The 19,300-nt window shown below is 42.8% G+C and overlaps 1 protein-coding gene across 1 annotated transcript; it reads right to left on the bottom strand.

The window, feature by feature from the left end:
• Positions 1 to 614: 614 nt before the first annotated feature.
• nsmce4a (NSE4A component of SMC5/6 complex) lies at positions 615 to 18,398 on the bottom strand. Its single transcript, XM_078223374.1, has 11 exons — positions 18,097 to 18,398; positions 16,382 to 16,462; positions 15,898 to 16,028; positions 14,470 to 14,615; positions 14,168 to 14,267; positions 12,129 to 12,219; positions 6,709 to 6,803; positions 5,823 to 5,871; positions 2,778 to 2,863; positions 2,178 to 2,263; positions 615 to 826 (listed from the first exon to the last, which is right to left on the bottom strand). Exons 1-10 carry the CDS (start codon positions 18,362 to 18,364, stop codon positions 2,201 to 2,203), a joined length of 1,110 nt encoding a protein of 369 aa, XP_078079500.1. The 5' UTR covers positions 18,365 to 18,398; the 3' UTR covers positions 615 to 826; positions 2,178 to 2,200.
• Positions 18,399 to 19,300: the final 902 nt, after the last annotated feature.

Genomic DNA, 19,300 nt, shown 5'->3' on the forward strand with positions numbered 1-19,300 from the left:
TGCCAAGTTTCCAAACAACAAGGAAACCCAAAATTTAAAATAAAAATATTAAAAAGGGAGGCTCACTTCAGAACAGATCGGTCATCCACTGGATTTGCTAAAAATGGAAGTGCATGGCTTCAAGGTGGGTTTGAACTTTTTGCCCGGTATAAATACACCAATTTTTGGGGTTATAATTACTCACCTCAATAGTCGGGTAAGTTTTTGAGAAGCAAAGAAAATAGAAGATGAGGCAGCTCTTGTTGAAGAGCTAGTACCAGTCCACAAATGCTTCACATTTTATCTAAACTTTCTAAATATATCAAGGCAGAAATATATTTGAAAGACCACAAATTTAGTAATACATTCAAGCATTTTGAAGTATGAGGCAAATGTTCAAAATTACTAACAATATTTAATTCCGATCCTGTATGTGTGCATAATTTTGTAAGAAGTCTCACAACACCAGGAGAAAGTCCAACAGGTTTATTTGGTATCAAAAGCCACTAGCTACCAAATAAACCTGTTGGACTTTAACCTGGTGTTGAGAGACTTTTTACTGTGTTTACCCCAGTCCATCGCCGACATATCCAAATCATGCATAATTTTGTTCATGGAGTCTCTCAAACAAAAGGAAATATCAACCATTTATTTTTTTTAAAAAACTAAATGCGCAAATACATCTAGACAAAATGTAGCTGTAATTTTCAATTTTCAAAAATGAAACTGTAAAAAAACACACATGAAGACATTTTATTACATTACTGTAGAAACTTCCTAAGCCATATGTACAAGAAAATCCTCATTTCTCCAAGATCAAATTTTCTAGAGATTTTGGATAAGACACCTGTAAACATAAAACAAATTGGGTCATTATTTTAAAAAAGTGCAAGTTACCGGACAGACTTATAATAAAATTAGAGTATGAAAAGCCAGGAGTGTAATGCAATGGTCTCCACTTGCTTGGATGAGTGCAGCTCCAACAATACTCAAGAAGCTTGACATCCCCCAGGACGAAGCAGCTCGCTTGATTGAGACCCCTTTGACAAATATTCACTCCCTCCACCACCAATAAAAGTGGCAGCCATGTGTGCCATCTACAAGATACACTGCAGGAACTCACCAATGTCCCTTCCACAACCACTACCATCTGGAAGGACAAGAACAGATACTTGCAGCACCTGTAGCTTCCCCTCCAAGTCGCTCGCCATCCTGATTTGGAATTATATCGCCACTCCTTCATTATTGCTGGGTCTGGGTCAAGATCTTGGAACTCCCCCCATAACATCACTGTGGGTGTACCGACACCTTAGAGATTGCAGCAATTCAACAACTACATTCAACAAGGCAGCTCGCCACCAGCTGAAGAGCAACTAGGAATTGGGTAATAAATGTTTGCCTAGCCAGCAACATCCACATCCTGTAAATTAATTTTTAAAAAACAGGACTGTGGACGACTGCTCCAAAGGGGAACAATGGATTTCGGCCAGAAGCCCAGAAACGATTTGTTAAACTGCAGTTAACTAATTAATGATCACCTGACTCAAGCTTCTAAGCCTTTGGACAATGTTTTGATATTATATTTCTAGCCTCAAAAGGAGATCTGCTGATTTAACTCTGACCTGTAAACTTCAAAGCAGTTCGCTACAAGTCTGAGCCTCTTTGAAGCCTGTTTATCTGACTACCACTGGCCACCACCTGTCTCGCAGACAAGTCTCTGAATAGTAACCTCATCTCACTGCACTGCCATTATCGTTAAAGGAATTCTGCACTTCTGCCATCAGCCAGAAACCCGCATGAACTGCAACTTCCTCGGGAGGGAACCCTCTGGATTTGGATTTTGGCAATTATGTGAACTGACATCCATTTCTTGATTCCTTTTACTGTTAAGTTATTCATAATTGAAAAGCCCTTCTTTTCTATTCCCTTAAACCCCCCCCCCCCCCGGTTTGAATAAACTAAACTTCCAATTTAATCCTAAGAGTGTGTGCTGCAAGTCACTTTGAACAAAGCATTTTTGCAATAAGGACCACAGCCTATTTTTGTAAAGCACTTCTCTGCTTATGGATAGACAGTGAGAGAATACAGGAGTTCAGTATTGTCTCTGTCTCCTGTCCATAAGAGTAGAAATGATAAACATTATTAGGTAGTCTGAAATGTACATTTTATAAAAATGAATATGTTAAAAGGCTACGCACATTAAATATATGAAATAATTTAATCAATTTCCTTGGGTGGATGCTGGTATCATCGCATCTGCTATTTCAAATGTATCAATTATTTCCTATAAAATAAAAAAATAGTTTGTATTAGAACACGTACATAAAATTTTTTTTTTAGCTAAAAAAGGCACCTAAATTAATAAAAATGGCAAGTTTATACAAATAGCCTTGTTAATGAGATATATCAAAATTTCTGACGTCCAAGCCTAACAGTGGTCGACTGTAAAGGTTAACATTGATTCAACATGCTAAAAAGCTCTGCCCTTATTTCATTACCACTTTCCTAACACAAGTAACATTTTTTCTGCTGCTCCTAAGCAGAATATTAGAACACTGAAGGTCTGAAGTGGTATTTTACAGATTCAAAGTAGCCTCGGTTAGTAGAAGCAGTTAGAATAAGTGGAAATGTTATCTGAAAACTTATGATATTCACATCATCCTATACAGGTGTATGAGCTGCTTCAAAAAAAAGAGTAAAACCATTACATTACAACAGGATAATTTAGAATAAAACCTCCCTGAATATGATTTGGTCGCAAGATTTTCTAGCAGTCTCATTTTAGTTACCACACCTACCTTCCATTCCTGTTGACTCAAAGAAATAACTGTTTGTTGCCTTTGTTGTTGTGGTCTTTCATTATCCACACCTTCACTTACTGGCTCTACAAATAAAATCACACAAAATACAAATTTCCTTTGATATAGGAATACCCAAGATTTATAGAATCATAGAATCCCTACAGTGCAGGAGGCCATTCGGCCCATCAAGTCTGCACCGACCACAATCCCACCAGCCCCTATCTCTATCGTCCCATGTATTTATCCTGACACTAAGGGGCAATTTACCATGGCCAATCAACCTAACCCACACATCTTTGGACTGTGGGAGGAAACCCATGCAGACACGAGGAGAATGTGCAAACTCCACACAGACAGTGACCCAAGCCGGGAATCGAACTCAGGTCCCTGGTGCTGAGGCAGCAGTGCTAACCACTGCACCACTATGCCACCCTGCACATGACCACTGCATATGCATTGACAAATACCAATTGATAGAGATAAATAACTATATCTCTGACTTAAGTTTGAATCTGTTCAGACTGACTGGTTTAAAGGCTACATTATGCAAACCTTAAGTGCTTATGCAGCAGACTCAAGTTTACAGCAGTAATCCATAAGATCTCAATGGCTGCAGGCCCACAAAAAAAATAGCCGATATAATTCAAACTTTCACGGTGAACAATGATACTGTCTGTACTCTAGTTCACAGGATAGCATGAAAATTAGGATCACAAGCTCAAAAAGCCTTCTTGTAGGGAAGAGCATAACCTAAAGGCCATCAATCCAAGATTTTTTTAAAAATTATAGGATGTGGCTAGGCCAGCATTTATTGCCCATTCCTAGTTGCCCTCAAGAAAGTGGCAGTGAGCTACCTTCCTGAATTGCTGCAGTCTGAGGTGCAGGTACACTCAGTGCCGATAGGGAAGGACTTCCAGGATTTTGACTGAGCTATAGTGAAGGGACAACGATAAACTTCCAAGTTAGAAAATCCACTGAGATATCCGAATGGGGAATTCAGAAGAATCTTCTTTACCCGAAGCGTGGTGAGAATCCGAAACTCACTACCATAGGGAGTGATTGAATTGTGTAGATGCAGTTAGGGAGATGCTCAACAGGCACATCAAAGAGAAATGATAGATTTAGAGAAAGAAAGATGGGAAGAGGCTTGGGTGGAGTATAAATACCAGCATGGTCTGTTTCTATATCATAAATCCCACATAAGCAAAGCCTCAGTTTTATAACTCTCATCCACCCATGGCCTTGCCCCTCCCCTCCCTATCTTCCTCCACAAATTTCTTGAAATACTGTGTTCCGTTCCTCCAATTCTGGTCTCTTGTACATTGCAAATTTAATCTCTCCACCACTGGCAGCCACACCTGCAGCTGCCAAGGCCCCAAGTTCCGGAATTCCCTCCATCACCCTCTGCCTCTGAGGCATTCCTTGAAACCTGCCTCTTTGTTCAAACTTTTGGTCATATGGCTCCCTTTGAGGTTGTGTGTCAAATTTTGTTTGATGAAGTGGCTTGGGATATTTTCCTATGTTAAAAGGGAATATATAAATGTTGAAGCCACTGAGTCTTGCCAGGAAATGATTCTAGAAAGAGTGACAGTTCTCCAGCACCGTGCCTGGTGAGCCTGGGTAGATAAAGTCAGTTAGCTATTTTACTGCGGAGGATATCAGAGCTAAAGGGTAAGAATATCAGGATCACTGATCATAAGGAACATGAATCTTAACTAATTCACCGCTCTACTATCCAGGCATTATGGGGCCAAATGGAGAACCCCAATTCTTGACTCCACAGAGATCATCAAACTCAGTCTAGACCGGGAACAGATCAGGTGTCTCCATGTCCATAAGGCTTCTTGATACACTTGGTGATTCCTTTACTCAACACATTATAAAGGAATCTATAGTTCTAGCCCTGTTCAAGTAGAAGATCAGACACACGGAGACAAAAGAAATAGGTTTGGTAGAATGAGTTATCCACAAGTTGTCAAATTTTGTTTGATGAAGTGGCTTGGGATATTTTCCTATGTTAAAAGGGAATATATAAAATGTAAGTTGTTGAAACCACCGAGTCTTGCCAGGAAATGATTCTGGAAAGAGTGACAGTTCTCCAGCACTATGCCTGGTGAGCCTGGATAGATAAACACTGATTGCAACAGCGGGCTCTGTACAAAATGAAGTGAAGGAAGACCATAATTATACTTCGAACATGCACAATATATAATCCTAATCATTAAAAAAATTATCCAATAATTTGGTCCACTGTGTTTGTAAATAGGAAGATTTGGACATTCAATGATATTCCAGCTCATTCATATTACAAATTACATTTCATGTTAGAGACAAGACTCCTGATAAGTGTTGCCGACTTTTTTTTTAATTCTTTCACAGGATGTGGGCGTTGCTGGCTAGGCCAGCATTTGTTGCCCATCCCTAATTGCCCTTGAGAAGGTAGTGGCGAGCTGCCTTCTTGAATCACTGCAGTCCATGTAGGGACACCTACAGTGCGGTTAGGAAGGGATTTGCAGGACTTTGACCCAATGACAGTGAAGGAACAGGGATACAGTTCCAAGTCTGGATGGTGTCTGGGGTTGTGAAATGCATGATATGAATACAAGTTCTTTCACTTTGTATTTGAAAACAATTTCAACTCACTTGAACAGCATAGTTGTGTACCATCTATAAGATGCACTGCAACAACTCACCAAGCCTACTTTGGCAGCATCTTGCAAACCTGCAATCTCTAACAGCTAGAAGGACAAGGGCAGCAGATACATGGGAACGCCACCGCCAGCAAGTTGCCTTCCAATTCACACATGAAGTGGCTCAAACCCACAAGACATTTACAATTCTATTGATCCTTCCCAAGTGCACTATAGCCGAATAGCTGCATTTTTCTCCCCAAATTCTTCAAATAATGTCATGGGATTTAATTATCTTTTCAAAAAAGACAGTCCTGTTATATTTGAAATATGCATTAGCATCCATTAAGGTTATGGTCATATGCTGAGACCAGCTTTAAAGAAATTAAGACAAATCTCGAGAGTTACTTACCAATGATTGGTAGTTTGTCTTGGTCAAGTCCAATGGCTGCAAAACCATCCTGAAAAGACATTATACCATCATTTCAAATCTTAACTACTAACTTAGGAGTTGGGGCTGTATCCGATTCCAAACTAAGAACAAATAAAAAAATGAAGAGTTTCACACCACAGAGTGCAACGCCAGTGGGGCATCAGACCAGGTTTAATAAATGTACACAAAGTGGCTCGAACCCACAAGACATTTACAATTCTAATGATCCCTCCCACATTTGCTAAACATTTAACCATGGTGGAAGAAAGCTTGAAGCATATAAGTAACCACATTCAAAAGCATGTACAATCCTGCCAGAGCTGGCATTAATACTGGTCTGAGCAAAGGCTGCAATATAAATACAGCATCAGGTGCAGGAGGGAAGTTTCTCTTTTTTATAAGGATGTATCCTTAGGAAGCACAGCATTGGAAATAATTATGTTTGTAATATTTTCCCAATACAATTTCCCAATCTGTATGACTTAGCTGGTTTCAGCTGGGCCAGCAGCTGTGACACTAAATTCAGTTTCAGAAATTCTGAATTAGAGGAGGGACAGTGAGCAGAAGAAAAACCAATGATCTCTGTTGAACTTGTTTAGGTAAGGTTATCAAATGAGAGTTCCTCTAAGCCCTGGTCTAACACTGCGACAAGTAAATAGCCTAAATTATCAAGCAAGGCACTAAACGGATGACCAACACTCAACAGACTACAAGGTTACAGATCAGGAGACAGAGAATAAAACATCCCCCTGTTGCAAGGTACATTCTTCCCTCTTACACACAAGGCTTTGAAATACTATTTGCGGAAAGGGCACTTTAGTACAAGTAGTTGTGCTGCAAGTCAATTATGGTCTGTAACACTTACCCTTACAATGAAGGAGACGTGGAATATGTTTTCCACAGTTCGCGCATAGGAATGTGGATCAATTACAAAGTCAAAGAAATTGATCGGTGTATCAGCTGAAGATAAAACATTCAAAAATCAATATCTTCCAGAGAGTGACATTATCCCTCAAAAAATCTTAATCTTATAAACATTTCTAAATGCACTTCCTGGTTGAGAAAATGACAGATTACAGTGGAAATCAGCTTAAATCCCTGCAAAAGTGTCATGATAGCCGTTATACATTACAGGTATTACCAGACAATATTGCTTGCAAGCAAAATACACGAGTTGATGATTACAAACTGTTAGTGCAGTAGAGCTGAATGGTGAAGGCAGTGAATAGATTATACATGATTAGATAAATGTTTCATTCTATTGAGGTATGTGAACAGTGATACAAGAACATGTTGATACAAGAACATGGGTACTGAAAGAAATGGCAGAAGTAATAGCAGATGCGTTGGTTGTAATTTATCAAAATTCGCTGGACTCTGGGGAAGTGCCGGCTGATTGGAAAACAGCTAATGTGACGCCACTGTTTAAAAAAGGAGGTAGACAAAAGGCGGGTAACTACAGGTCGGTTAGCTTAACGTCAGTAGTTGGGAAATTGCTGGAATCTATCATTAAGGAAGAAATAGCAGGACACCTGGAAAAGAATGGTTCAATCAAGCAGACGCAGCATGGATTCATGAAGGGAAAGTCATGTTTGACTAACTTACTGGAATCTTTTGAGGATATAACGAGTGCGGTTGACAGAGGGGAACCGGTGGATGTGGTGTTTTTGGATTTCCAGAAGGCGTTCAATAAGGTGCCTCACAAAAGGTTGCTGCAGAAGATTAACGTACACGGAGTTGGGGATAAAGTGTTAGCGTGGATTGAGGATTGGCTATCTAATAGGATGTGGAGATGCCGGCGTTGGACTGGGGTAAACACAGTAAGAAGTTTGGACTTTAACCTGGTGTTGTTAAACTTCTTACTGTATCTAACAGGAAGCAGAGAGTTGGAATAAGTGGGTGCTTTTCTGGTTGGCAGTTGGTGACTAGTGGCGTGCCGCAGGGATTGGTGCTGGGGCCTCAACTGTTTACCATATACATAGATGATCTGGAGGAGGGGACCGAGTGTAGGGTAACAAAGTTTGCTGATGACACGAAGATGAGTGGGAAAGCGAATTGCATGGAGGACGCGGAAAGTCTGCAGAGAAATTTGGATAGGCTGAGTGAGTGGGCGAGGATCTGGCAGATGGAGTATAACGTTGACAAGTGTGAGGTTATCCACTTTGGAAGGAATAATAGTAAAATGGACTATTATTTAAATGGTGAAAAATTACAACATGCTACTGTGCAGAGGGACCTGGGGATCCTTGTGCATGAATCGCTGAAACTCAGTTTGCAGGTGCAGCAGGTGATCAAGGCGGCAAATGGAATGTTGGCCTTTATCGCGAAGGGGATGGAGTATAAAAGCAGGGAGGTCTTGCTGCAATTGTACAAGGTACTGGTGAGGCCACAACTAGAGTACTGTGTGCAATTTTGGTCCCCTTGTTTGCGAAAGGATATATTGGCCTTGGAGGGAGTACAGAGAAGGTTCACCAGGTTGATACCGGAGATGAGGGGGTTAGCTTATGAGGAGAGATTGAGTAGATTGGGCCTGTACTCGTTGGAGTTTAGAAGGCTGAGGGGAGATCTTATAGAGACATACAGGATAATGAAGGGGCTAGACAGGGTAGAGGCAGAGAGATTCTTTCCACTGAGAAAGGAAACAAGAACTAGAGGACACAGCCTCAAAATAAGGGGGAGTCAGTTTAGAACAGGGTTGAGGAGGAACTTCTTCTCTCAGAGGGTAGTGAATCTCTGGAATTCTCTGCCCATTGAAGCAGTGGAGGCTACCTCGTTAAATATGTTTAGGACACAGGTAGATAGATTTCTGATCAATAAGGGAATTAAGGGTTATGGGGAGCGGGCGGGTAAGTGGAACTAAACCACTATCAGATCAGCCATGATCTTATTGAATGGCGGGGCAGGCTCGAGGGGCTAGATGGCCTACTCCTGCTCCTATTTCTTATGTTCTTATGAAATACTGCAGTGGTATTGATGTGCTACAAGTACGTTGTCCTTGTGTGAAGGTGGATCAGAGTTCAGACTGCTCAAAGGAGTCAAGAGAAATGTTAAGGAAGATGGGATAAAGGTATCTGCAGCAACTGACTCTCAATATACATACTCAATGCAAAAGGTTACTTTCTGAGCAAAGTCACTTCTGACCAATTCAGTGCTTCATTGTTGCATTAGTTCATGGTTATTCTATTGATAATGGAGGCAGGCGGATAAATGCAGCCGTGTGTAATGTCAGGGGAACCAGACTGCTGGCAGCAAGATTAACTGAGAAGTCACTCTTCAGTAAATTAAAATTAGATGGGAAGAGCAAGGTTATGTGACAAAGAATAGGACAATCAATGACTTATAGGTGATTAAGAAAAGTGAATGGAAAACAAATGACAGAAAGAAAGGCAACTGTTATAGAGTTCTATATGCAACGCTCTCAGAGTAACTGGAAATAGTCAACTCCCTTCAAGTGCCATCTAGCAGTAAGTTTACTGCTAGATGGCACAGAATAATACAGTTCTACTGTGTGTCACTCAAAAGCTTTTTAAATTCTGCTTTGAATAGCAATGATGTGGAGATGCCGGCGTTGGACTGGGGTAAACACAGTAAGAAGTTTAACAACACCAGGTTAAAGTCCAACAGGTTTATTTGGTAGCAAAAGCCACACAAGCTTTCGAGGCTCTGAGCCCCTTCTTCAGGTGAGTGGGAATTCTGTTCACAAACAGAACTTATAAGACACAGACTCAATTTACATGAATAATGGTTGGAATGCGAATACTTACAACTAATCCAGTCTTTAAGAAACAAAACAATGGGAGTGGAGAGAGCATCAAGACAGGCTAAAAAGATGTGTATTGTCTCCAGACAAGACAGCCAGTGAAACTCTGCAGGTCCACGCAACTGTGGGAGTTACAAATAGTGTGACATAAATTCTGATTCTAGGATCGCATGATAAAGACTCAGGAGGAAAAAAGCAGAAATATTTATGTGAAATAGTGTGACATAAACCCAATATCCCGGTTGAGGCCGTCCTTGTGTGTGCGGAACCTGGCTATCAGTTTCTGCTCCGCGACTCTGCGCTGTCGTGTGTCGCGAAGGCCGCCTTGGAGAACGCTTACCCGAATATCAGAGGCCGAATGCCCGTGACCGCTGAAGTGCTCCCCAACAGGAAGAGAACAGTCTTGCCTGGTGATTGTCGAGCGGTGTTCATTCATCCGTTGTCGCAGCGTCTGCATAGTTTCCCCAATGTACCATGCCTCGGGACATCCTTTCTTGCAGCGTATCAGGTAGACAACGTTGGCCGAGTTGCAAGAGTATGTACCGTGTACCTGGTGGATGGTGTTCTCACGTGAGATGATGGCATCTGTGTCGATGATCCGGCACGTCTTGCAGAGGTTGCTGTGGCAGGGTTGTGTGGTGTCTTGGTCACTGTTCTCCTGAAGGCTGGGTAGTTTGCTGCGGACAATGGTCTGTTTGAGGTTGTGCGGTTGTTTGAAGGCAAGAAGTGGGGGTGTGGGGATGGCCTTGGCGAGATGTTCGTCTTCATCAATGACATGTTGAAGGCTCCGGAGGAGATGCCGTAGCTTCTCCGCTCCGGGGAAGTACTGGACAACGAAGGGTACTCTGTCCACTGTGTCCCGTGTTTGTCTTCTGAGGAGGTCGGTGCGGTTTTTCGCTGTGGCGCGTTGGAACTGTTGATCAATGAGTCTAGCGCCATATCCTGTTCTTATGAGGGCATCTTTCAGCGTCTGGAGGTGTCTGTTGCGATGGTGTCTGTTGCGATGGACTCATGGTGAACAATCACTGAAACAACTCTATGATGACATCAACAAGTTCCATCCCACCATCAGGCTCACCATAGACTACTCTCCGGAATCGGTTGCATTCTTGGACACGCGCATCTCCATTAAGGACGGTCACCTCAGCACCTCACTGTACCGCAAGCCCACGGATAACCTCACGATGCTCCACTTCTCCAGCTTCCACCCTAAACACGTTAAAGAAGCCATCCCCTACGGACAAGCCCTCCGTATACACAGGATCTGCTCGGATGAGGAGGATCGCAACAGACACCTCCAGACGCTGAAAGATGCCCTCATAAGAACAGGATATGGCGCTAGACTCATTGATCAACAGTTCCAACGCGCCACAGCGAAAAACCGCACCGACCTCCTCAGAAGACAAACACGGGACACAGTGGACAGAGTACCCTTCGTTGTCCAGTACTTCCCCGGAGCGGAGAAGCTACGGCATCTCCTCCGGAGCCTTCAACATGTCATTGATGAAGACGAACATCTCGCCAAGGCCATCCCCACACCCCCACTTCTTGCCTTCAAACAACCGCACAACCTCAAACAGACCATTGTCCGCAGCAAACTACCCAGCCTTCAGGAGAACAGTGACCAAGACACCACACAACCCTGCCACAGCAACCTCTGCAAGACGTGCCGGATCATCGACACAGATGCCATCATCTCACGTGAGAACACCATCCACCAGGTACACGGTACATACTCTTGCAACTCGGCCAACGTTGTCTACCTGATACGCTGCAAGAAAGGATGTCCCGAGGCATGGTACATTGGGGAAACTATGCAGACGCTGCGACAACGGATGAATGAACACCGCTCGACAATCACCAGGCAAGACTGTTCTCTTCCTGTTGGGGAGCACTTCAGCGGTCACGGGCATTCGGCCTCTGATATTCGGGTAAGCGTTCTCCAAGGCGGCCTTCGCGACACACGACAGCGCAGAGTCGCGGAGCAGAAACTGATAGCCAGGTTCCGCACACACAAGGACGGCCTCAACCGGGATATTGGGTTTATGTCACACTATTTCACATAAATATTTCTGCTTTTTTCCTCCTGAGTCTTTATCATGCGATCCTAGAATCAGAATTTATGTCACACTATTTGTAACTCCCACAGTTGCGTGGACCTGCAGAGTTTCACTGGCTGTCTTGTCTGGAGACAATACACATCTTTTTAGCCTGTCTTGATGCTCTCTCCACTCCCATTGTTTTGTTTCTTAAAGACTGGATTAGTTGTAAGTATTCGCATTCCAACCATTATTCATGTAAATTGAGTCTGTGTCTTATAAGTTCTGTTTGTGAACAGAATTCCCACTCACCTGAAGAAGGGGCTCAGAGCCTCGAAAGCTTGTGTGGCTTTTGCTACCAAATAAACCTGTTGGACTTTAACCTGGTGTTGTTAAACTTCTTATTGAATAGCAATAACAAAGATTGATTCTATACTTTTAATTGTAAAGAGTAACATTACAGCATGATGTATGTATCATACTCACGGTCAGATTTGAAGTACTCCTGCAATAGTCCCAAGATCCTCTCAACTTCCTTTTCAGTGGCTTCTTGGTGCGATTCATCCATTTTTTTCAACTTTTTTTGTAAATAAAAGATTTACAGAGTAGGTTGTTCAAAAATTAAATCATTTCTTAAATTTAAAATATCTCAATAATTAAATTCCCTGAAACCAAAGATCCCCAAGCTACACAGTTTGAATTTGCTACTACCATTTTTATTTCCAGCGATTTATTTTTTTCCTTTTACACTATGTGGCCCTGTTTTCATTGGCAGGCATGGCAGTTCTCAACCTTGTGCTTATTGGCAGTGGACACAGAGTGAAGTTGCCAACTTTGTCAAACTATGGACAGTTCCAAAATTAACTTGCCCCAACTCATTTTACTGTGAAGTCAGAGAGCCAAAGAACATGTCTTGATCCCATCAATCTTGGATTTAAACCAGATCTCAGAAATAAATGCAGTTTGTGAAATCCAAGTCAACCTATGGTTAATTAATACAATAAATCTAATAAATCTTTATGTAGAAGTCATCAAACAAATCGTCTCCAAGAATGAGAGAACTTGAATTTATGCAATACCAAACCAGTATCTTAATTTTATCCAGACTAGTGACAAAGAACATTTCCTCACTCCTCAGGTAAGAAAGGAAAAAACTTGCAAAGTGATCTCAATCTCAAGATATTCCAAATCCCTTCACAACCAATACATTACTTTTTGAAGTGTAACAGTTGTTAACTGTCAGAACTTTAATAAATGTAAAGACATATGACAGCCAGTTTGCACATAAGATCCTAGAAACAACAAAATAAACAAATGGATAATCTGTTCAAAGGATGTTGACTGAGGGATAAATGTTGACTGGGTCACAAAAAAATTACCTGCTCTTCTTCAAACAGTGCCTCAAGATCTTTAACATCACAATGAAGGAACAGACAAGGCCAGTGTCCGAAAGATGGCACCTCATGCACCACCCTCTTATTAAGTGCAGGTCTGGAATACATGAAGTCTTTGGAATAGGGCTTGGCAGCACAACCTATTGACTCCAAAGCAACAGTACTACGACTGAGCCAGACTAACATCTTTTAAATTCGAACTCCAATTGCCCTGAAGTGGTGGTTATGGGCCTTCGCTATGAATAAAAGCACTGAGAAAGGTGTGGCTCATTATTCAGTGAATAAGATAGAGTCATACTGACTCGAAACATTCACTCTGTTTCTCTCTCCACAGATGCTGAGATTTTCCAGCATTTTCTGCTTTTGTTTCACATTTCAGCATCTGCAGCATTTTGCTCTTATTATTTTAAAAAATCCTTCTCAATATATGGGCAATGCAGGCCACATTTCTCATCCATCTCTAGTTGCTCTGAACAACAGAGGACCTCGCTAAGCTACTTCAGCGGACATTTCAGAATGAATCCCTAATATGTCATTGGTGTCACATATAGGCCAGGTGTGACAGGCAAGCTTCACTAAAGGATTTCACAGAAACGCAAGAGCACAGAAGGATCCATTTGGCCCATCATGTCTGCACCAGCTCTCCAAATGTATAGTTCCATATTAGTGAGCCAGTTGGGTTTTTGGAACTGAAAAGTCGAGCAGCTTTCAGAAAGAGTCAACCCTGCGGCGCCCCCATCGCTAGCCCACAATTTAGTAAATGTAATGAAATTCAATTTACCGAACTATACTGGAGTTAAAATGTTAAACTCGCACTTTTGGTTGCTCATCTAACACGATAATTACTGCACTATCATAATCTAAATAAGACTTGTGGTTCTGGACTCTCAGTAGAGAAAGCGTTGAGAGGTTTGGAAGTGCAGGCTAAATGGATCAATGTTTTGTTCCTGGTCCAAAACATTGCTTTGTTTCCACAAAAGCCAGTCAGAGAACTTCAGTGAATTACTTGGATTGCTCTGCACAACATTCCTTGTATTTGTGCAGGTCAGTATAGAATCCAAGTTTTTTGGGGCGGGGGGGGGGGGAACAGCTTGAACTCAGGCCTGAAGTCAAATTGACAGAACAACAAACCTGTGTAGGCATTATTCTACGTTCCTCCTTTGTCGGGACCCTCTTCTGCCTCTCAGTTCTCTGTCGTGGAACTGTAGGTTCACTCTTGAAAGACCCCAGCCTACAGTACAAGATAGATATGGTCAAGTATGCAAAAAGGCAGAATTGCACTTAAATAGCATCTTTCACAATCTCGATTTGCTAAAGCGGTACAAGCCAATGAAGTAGTTCTGAAGTATAGTCAGCTTTGTATGGTATTTGGACTACAGCACTGCAAGTTTACAATTGCAACAGGCAACAGGAGGGAAAGTTGCTCAACTTACATAAAATGAAAGGCTGGGGCTCTTTTAAAATATTTTTGCGTTTCATTTCCAAGTTTGGTCCAGGCATCTTTAGGAAGCCACCCTGCAGATTCGTCATCATCATCACTCCCTTCAGTTTCCAGTCGATTTAAGCCCATGAATGTTAACTGCACAGAATGATTTATACCCAAAAATATTATAATTAGCATTTGATTTGTGTGTAGGGGGGAAAAATATAAATTCATTCATTTTGATATTAAATAGTAAAATAACTTGTGGTTGATGTATTAACTTTAATTCCAACTTTAATAAATAAACTTCAAGGAAAAATGTTAAATTCTGGATTGTGTTCTCTATATATTTCTCCTCCATAATCTGGAAATGAATAGCATATTAAATCAGGTGACAATATTACACTTCAATTTAACATAAGATGTTGCCATAATCTTAAATATGCTCTTGCATAAAACCAAAGGCTCCTCCTATGCTGTGAAATCTACGATAGGAATGCCATTGCCTATAAGCAAAGTCAACATTTGTGTAAAATACTGGGAATTATTAGAAACCAATAACATGGTGGCACAGTGTTTATCACTGCTGCCTCACAGCTCCAGGTACCCGGGTTCAATTCCAACCTTGGATGACTCATAGAAATCATAGAAACCCTACAGTACAGAAAGAGGCCATTCGGCCCATCGAGTCTGCACTGACCACAATCCCACCCAGGCCCTACCCCGATATCCCTACATATTTATCTACTAATCCCTCTAACCTATGCATCTCAGGACACTAAGGGCAATTTTTAGCATGGCCAATCAACCTAACCCGCACATCTTTGGACTGTGGGAGGAAACCGGAGCACCCGGAGGAAACCCACGCAGACACGAGGAGAATGTGCAAACTCCACACAGACAGTGACCCAAGCCGGGAATTGAATCCAGGTCCCTGGAGCTGTGAAGCAGCAGTGCTAACCACTGTGCTACCGTGCCACCCTCCGTGTACACTCTGTGTAGTGTTCTCCCCGTGCCTGGGTGGGTTTCCCCCGGGTACTCCGGTTTCCTTCCACAGTCCAAAGATGTGCAGGTTAGGTGGATTGGCCATAGTAAATGTGTGGGGTTACAGGGATAGGGCGGGAGAGGGGGCCTGGGTAAAAGAGTCAGTTCAGAATCGATGGGCATCACATCAATCAGTCCAATACTTGTTCTTAAAAGTGAAACCCCACAAGTAATTATTAAACCACACAAGCGCCAAAGCTGTTGGGTGCATACAGTGATCACAGTTACAATCAGTAATGGCTCTAATCAGGGTAATTGTGCAAGCTGCAAAGCAGTCTTGTACAAAATGAAAATAAAGCGCAGTTAAAACATAACTCCACCTTGGAAGTTCATGAAGAATTTGAAAACATTTCAGTTTAATTTTCCAGTACTTTTGCTTACACTGAAAACTTACCAGTTCCTCTGCAAAGACCGATGGGTCAAAAACCATCATATCCGTGTGTAACTGATTCGCTTTTTCTTGACCCAGGTTTGTTGCAAGCACTAAAAATTGTGCGTCCAGGGCTGCTTCACGTGTTTGTCGGACTGAAAGGTACATGAGAAGGCATCATTAGTAATTTTAAGATTTCAAACTCATGATGTGCCTGTGCAACATAATTCAGCTCCTGAACATAAGTCACTGTGAATCCAAGGGGTCTCAAAATAAATACCAAATGACCGACCATGAAGGGTATTAAGGGTGGAAGAAAGAGTGCTGGACAGGAGCTTTAGTCAAGCTGAAAATCAGACATTCTTCAGTTACATTTTATATTTTTAATTATTGTCTGAACAGGAAACTAGCTAATGCTATATTAGCCAGTTGTCCTTGCTTTTGGATTTCACTGCACTGTAACCTTTTCTTTATAAAGACATATTGAGTAGTAATAAAGAGTACTCACCATTGGAAAAGAGTTTGTTAGCTTCCTCAAGTGCTTCTGTTAATTTATTACTGTTGGGTCTAATCATATCCTCTCGATTCTCTGAAATATTGAGGAGGAAAATACAAGTCAGGGAACCACTTTACAAAAATGCTGTGACCTACTTGCGAATGCAACACTGGAGAAGTACATGGGATAGAGAGGAGATGAGGCCATGTTAGGATACAAACACGCAAATGGAAATTTTAGTTACAACTTAAGGCATTGGGAACCCTCCAACTATGGGCTTATCCAATAGGTCAATTCATGACCCCAAGATATGCAGAGGTGCAAGCACAAATTGACAACGTGGAGCAATTGTTTACTCATGTAAAGACAACCACAATCCATGAGGTTTCTTTATTAGTGGCAGAATGACAGCCGAATTTACAGCTGTAACTAAGTCCTCATAATGCACCCCAGGATAAGAAACATAAGAGTAGGTAGGGGGAGAAACAAAACTCTCAAAAGGGAATGAAGCCAACCAGGAATCTTGGTTCATACAAACACTAATGTTTCAGGAAATAGCAGAATGAACATCTTGCAGTGGGAACTTGAGGAATTGCAGCTCTATACTAAATATTTCAAAGGCAATAATGACAGGATTACTCAATGTCATACACTATGGCCCAAGCAGAAATAGATCAAGTCTATCATTAGATAGCAAGTAATAAACAGGACTGTGCATTTTACAACATTCTGAAGCTGGGAAACTGCTCAGACACCAGGCTTCACACAAACCAGATTGGTATCCACATCCCAATTACAGGGGGAGAATTTGAACTTTTGAGGTCAGGAAGTTTTACTGGCTCTCAGAATCACATTCGGCAATTGCATCCATTTTCCATTGGAGTTATAAACCTTGCCCATTATGAAACCTTCCGCTAAAAATTATTTACAAGTGCCACAATAAGGGTAAGCCTGCTTCATTGCCATGAATGGGGGAGGGGGCAACAGACAGTCCACAACATATATTGCCTAAATATTTGTCATACAGTCAGAGATATGCAGCACAGAAACAGGCCCTTCGGCCCAACTTGTCCATGCTGACCAGGTTCCCTAAACTGAACTAGTCCCATTTGGCTGCGTTTGGTCCATATCCCTCTAAATCTTTCCCATCCACGTACTTGTCCAAAAGTCTTTTAAATGTTGTAATTGTACCCATCTCTTTCACCTCCTGTGTGGAAAAAGTTGCCCCTTTTAAATCTTTCCCCTCTTACCTTAAAACTATGTCCTCTAGTTTTGGACTCCCCAGCCCTGGGGAAAAGAACTTGGCTACTTACCTTACCTCTCATGATTTTATAAACCTCGATACGGTCACCCCACACCTCCAGGGAAATAAGTCCGAGCCTCCCCTTATAATTCAAACCTTACAGTCCTGGTAACATCCTTGTAAATCTTTTTATGCAGATGTGAGTAACTGAAAAAGCCACCAAACTGGCCTGTGGTATTGATGTACACTCGCCCTAAGCAGAAGGGACATGGATTATATTCGTATTAATTTTTTACAGGGGTTTGTTTTTATTTGATGGTTTAGTTTGGTCACACGGGGGGGGATGGGGGTGCCGACCCCCGGGTCTCTCTGTGACAGTGAACAGGAGCTGTGGCGGGAGTGAGCTGTGGCGGGAGTGAGCTGTGCCCCACCCCCCCACACCACACACACACACACAGAGCCGGGCCGCCCTTCGCTCACTCACGCTGGACGCTGTTGATGAGCTCCCGGTACTGGTGCCTCAGCATCCTCCGGCGGTTCGGGTCATCGTCCCGAGCCCCGTACGGGATGCCCCCGTCGGCCAGCTCCTCCTCCTCGGTCATGGTGCAGTCGGAGACGGCCGAGTTCCTCCTGCCGCGCTGCGAACCTCCCGCTGCTGCTGCGGCCGCCGTGCCGTTGGAGGTGCCGGGCATGGAGCGCTGCGAACCGCCGCTCGGGTGGGAGACCCGCGCGCGGCCTTTCCCTTCGGCCATTGTCTCCAGCAGGCGGCGCCTACTGATCGCGTCACCACTCCCTGCAACGTCAGCAACGCGCGCCGGAAGCCGGCCGTCCACCTATCAGCTGCTGAACAATGCTGTAGCCAGGAACAGCCTGTTCCGAAAGCTAGTGGCTTTTGCTACCAAATAAACCTGTTGGACTTTAACCTGGTGTTGTGAGACTTCGTACTGTAGCCAGGTCTGCCAGTGTGTGTGGAGACTGCAGAGGAAACCCTTCATCAGCACTGAGAATTGTTTCAACTTTATTTATTGGTGCCACAAGTAGGCTTACATTAACACTACAATGAAGTTACTGTGAAAATCCCCTAGTCGTACCACACTCCGGCACCTGTTTGGGTAAACTGAGAGAGAATTTAGCATAGCCAGTGCACCTAACCAGAAAGCTAGCGGCTTGTGCTACCAAATAAACCTGTTGGACTTTAACCTGGTGTTGTGAGACAGTATAATATGAAGGGTACCATTCTTAGCAGTGTAGAGGATCAGAAGGACCTTGGGGTCCGGGTCCATAGGACTCTTAAATCGGCCTCGCAGGTGGAGGATGCGGTCAAGAAGGCGTACGGCGTACTAGCCTTCATTAATCGAGGGATTGAGTTGAGGAGTCGGGAGATAATGCTGCAGCTTTATAGGACCCTGGTTAGACCCCACTTGGAGTACTGCGCGCAGTTCTGGTCACCTCATTACAGGAAAGATGTTGAAGCCATTGAAAGGGTGCAGAGGAGATTTACAAGGATGTTGCCTGGATTGGGGGGCATGCCTTATGAGGATAGGTTGAGGGAGCTTGGTCTCTTCTCCCTGGAGAGACGAAGGATGAGAGGTGACCTGATAGAGGTTTACAAGATGTTGAGAGGTCTGGATAGGGTAGACTCTCAGAGGCTATTTCCAAGGGCTGAAATGGTTGCTACGAGAGGACAC

This window comes from Mustelus asterias, chromosome 11 (genome assembly GCF_964213995.1).
Source record: "Mustelus asterias chromosome 11, sMusAst1.hap1.1, whole genome shotgun sequence".
Taxonomy (NCBI): Eukaryota; Metazoa; Chordata; class Chondrichthyes; order Carcharhiniformes; family Triakidae; genus Mustelus; species Mustelus asterias.

Bases quoted from the DNA above. Each gene is read 5' to 3' on its own strand.
- nsmce4a (XM_078223374.1), bottom strand. From the start codon at position 18,364: ATGGCCGAAGGGAAAGGCCGCGCGCGGGTCTCCCACCCGAGCGGCGGT. The intron at 14,616-15,897 runs GTAAGTTTTCAG...CATTCTGTGCAG, and splicing joins CGGTCTTTGCAGAGGAACTG to TTAACATTCATGGGCTTAAA. The intron at 5,872-6,708 runs GTAAGTGTTACA...ATGTCTTTTCAG, and splicing joins ACGTCTCCTTCATTGTAAGG to GATGGTTTTGCAGCCATTGG.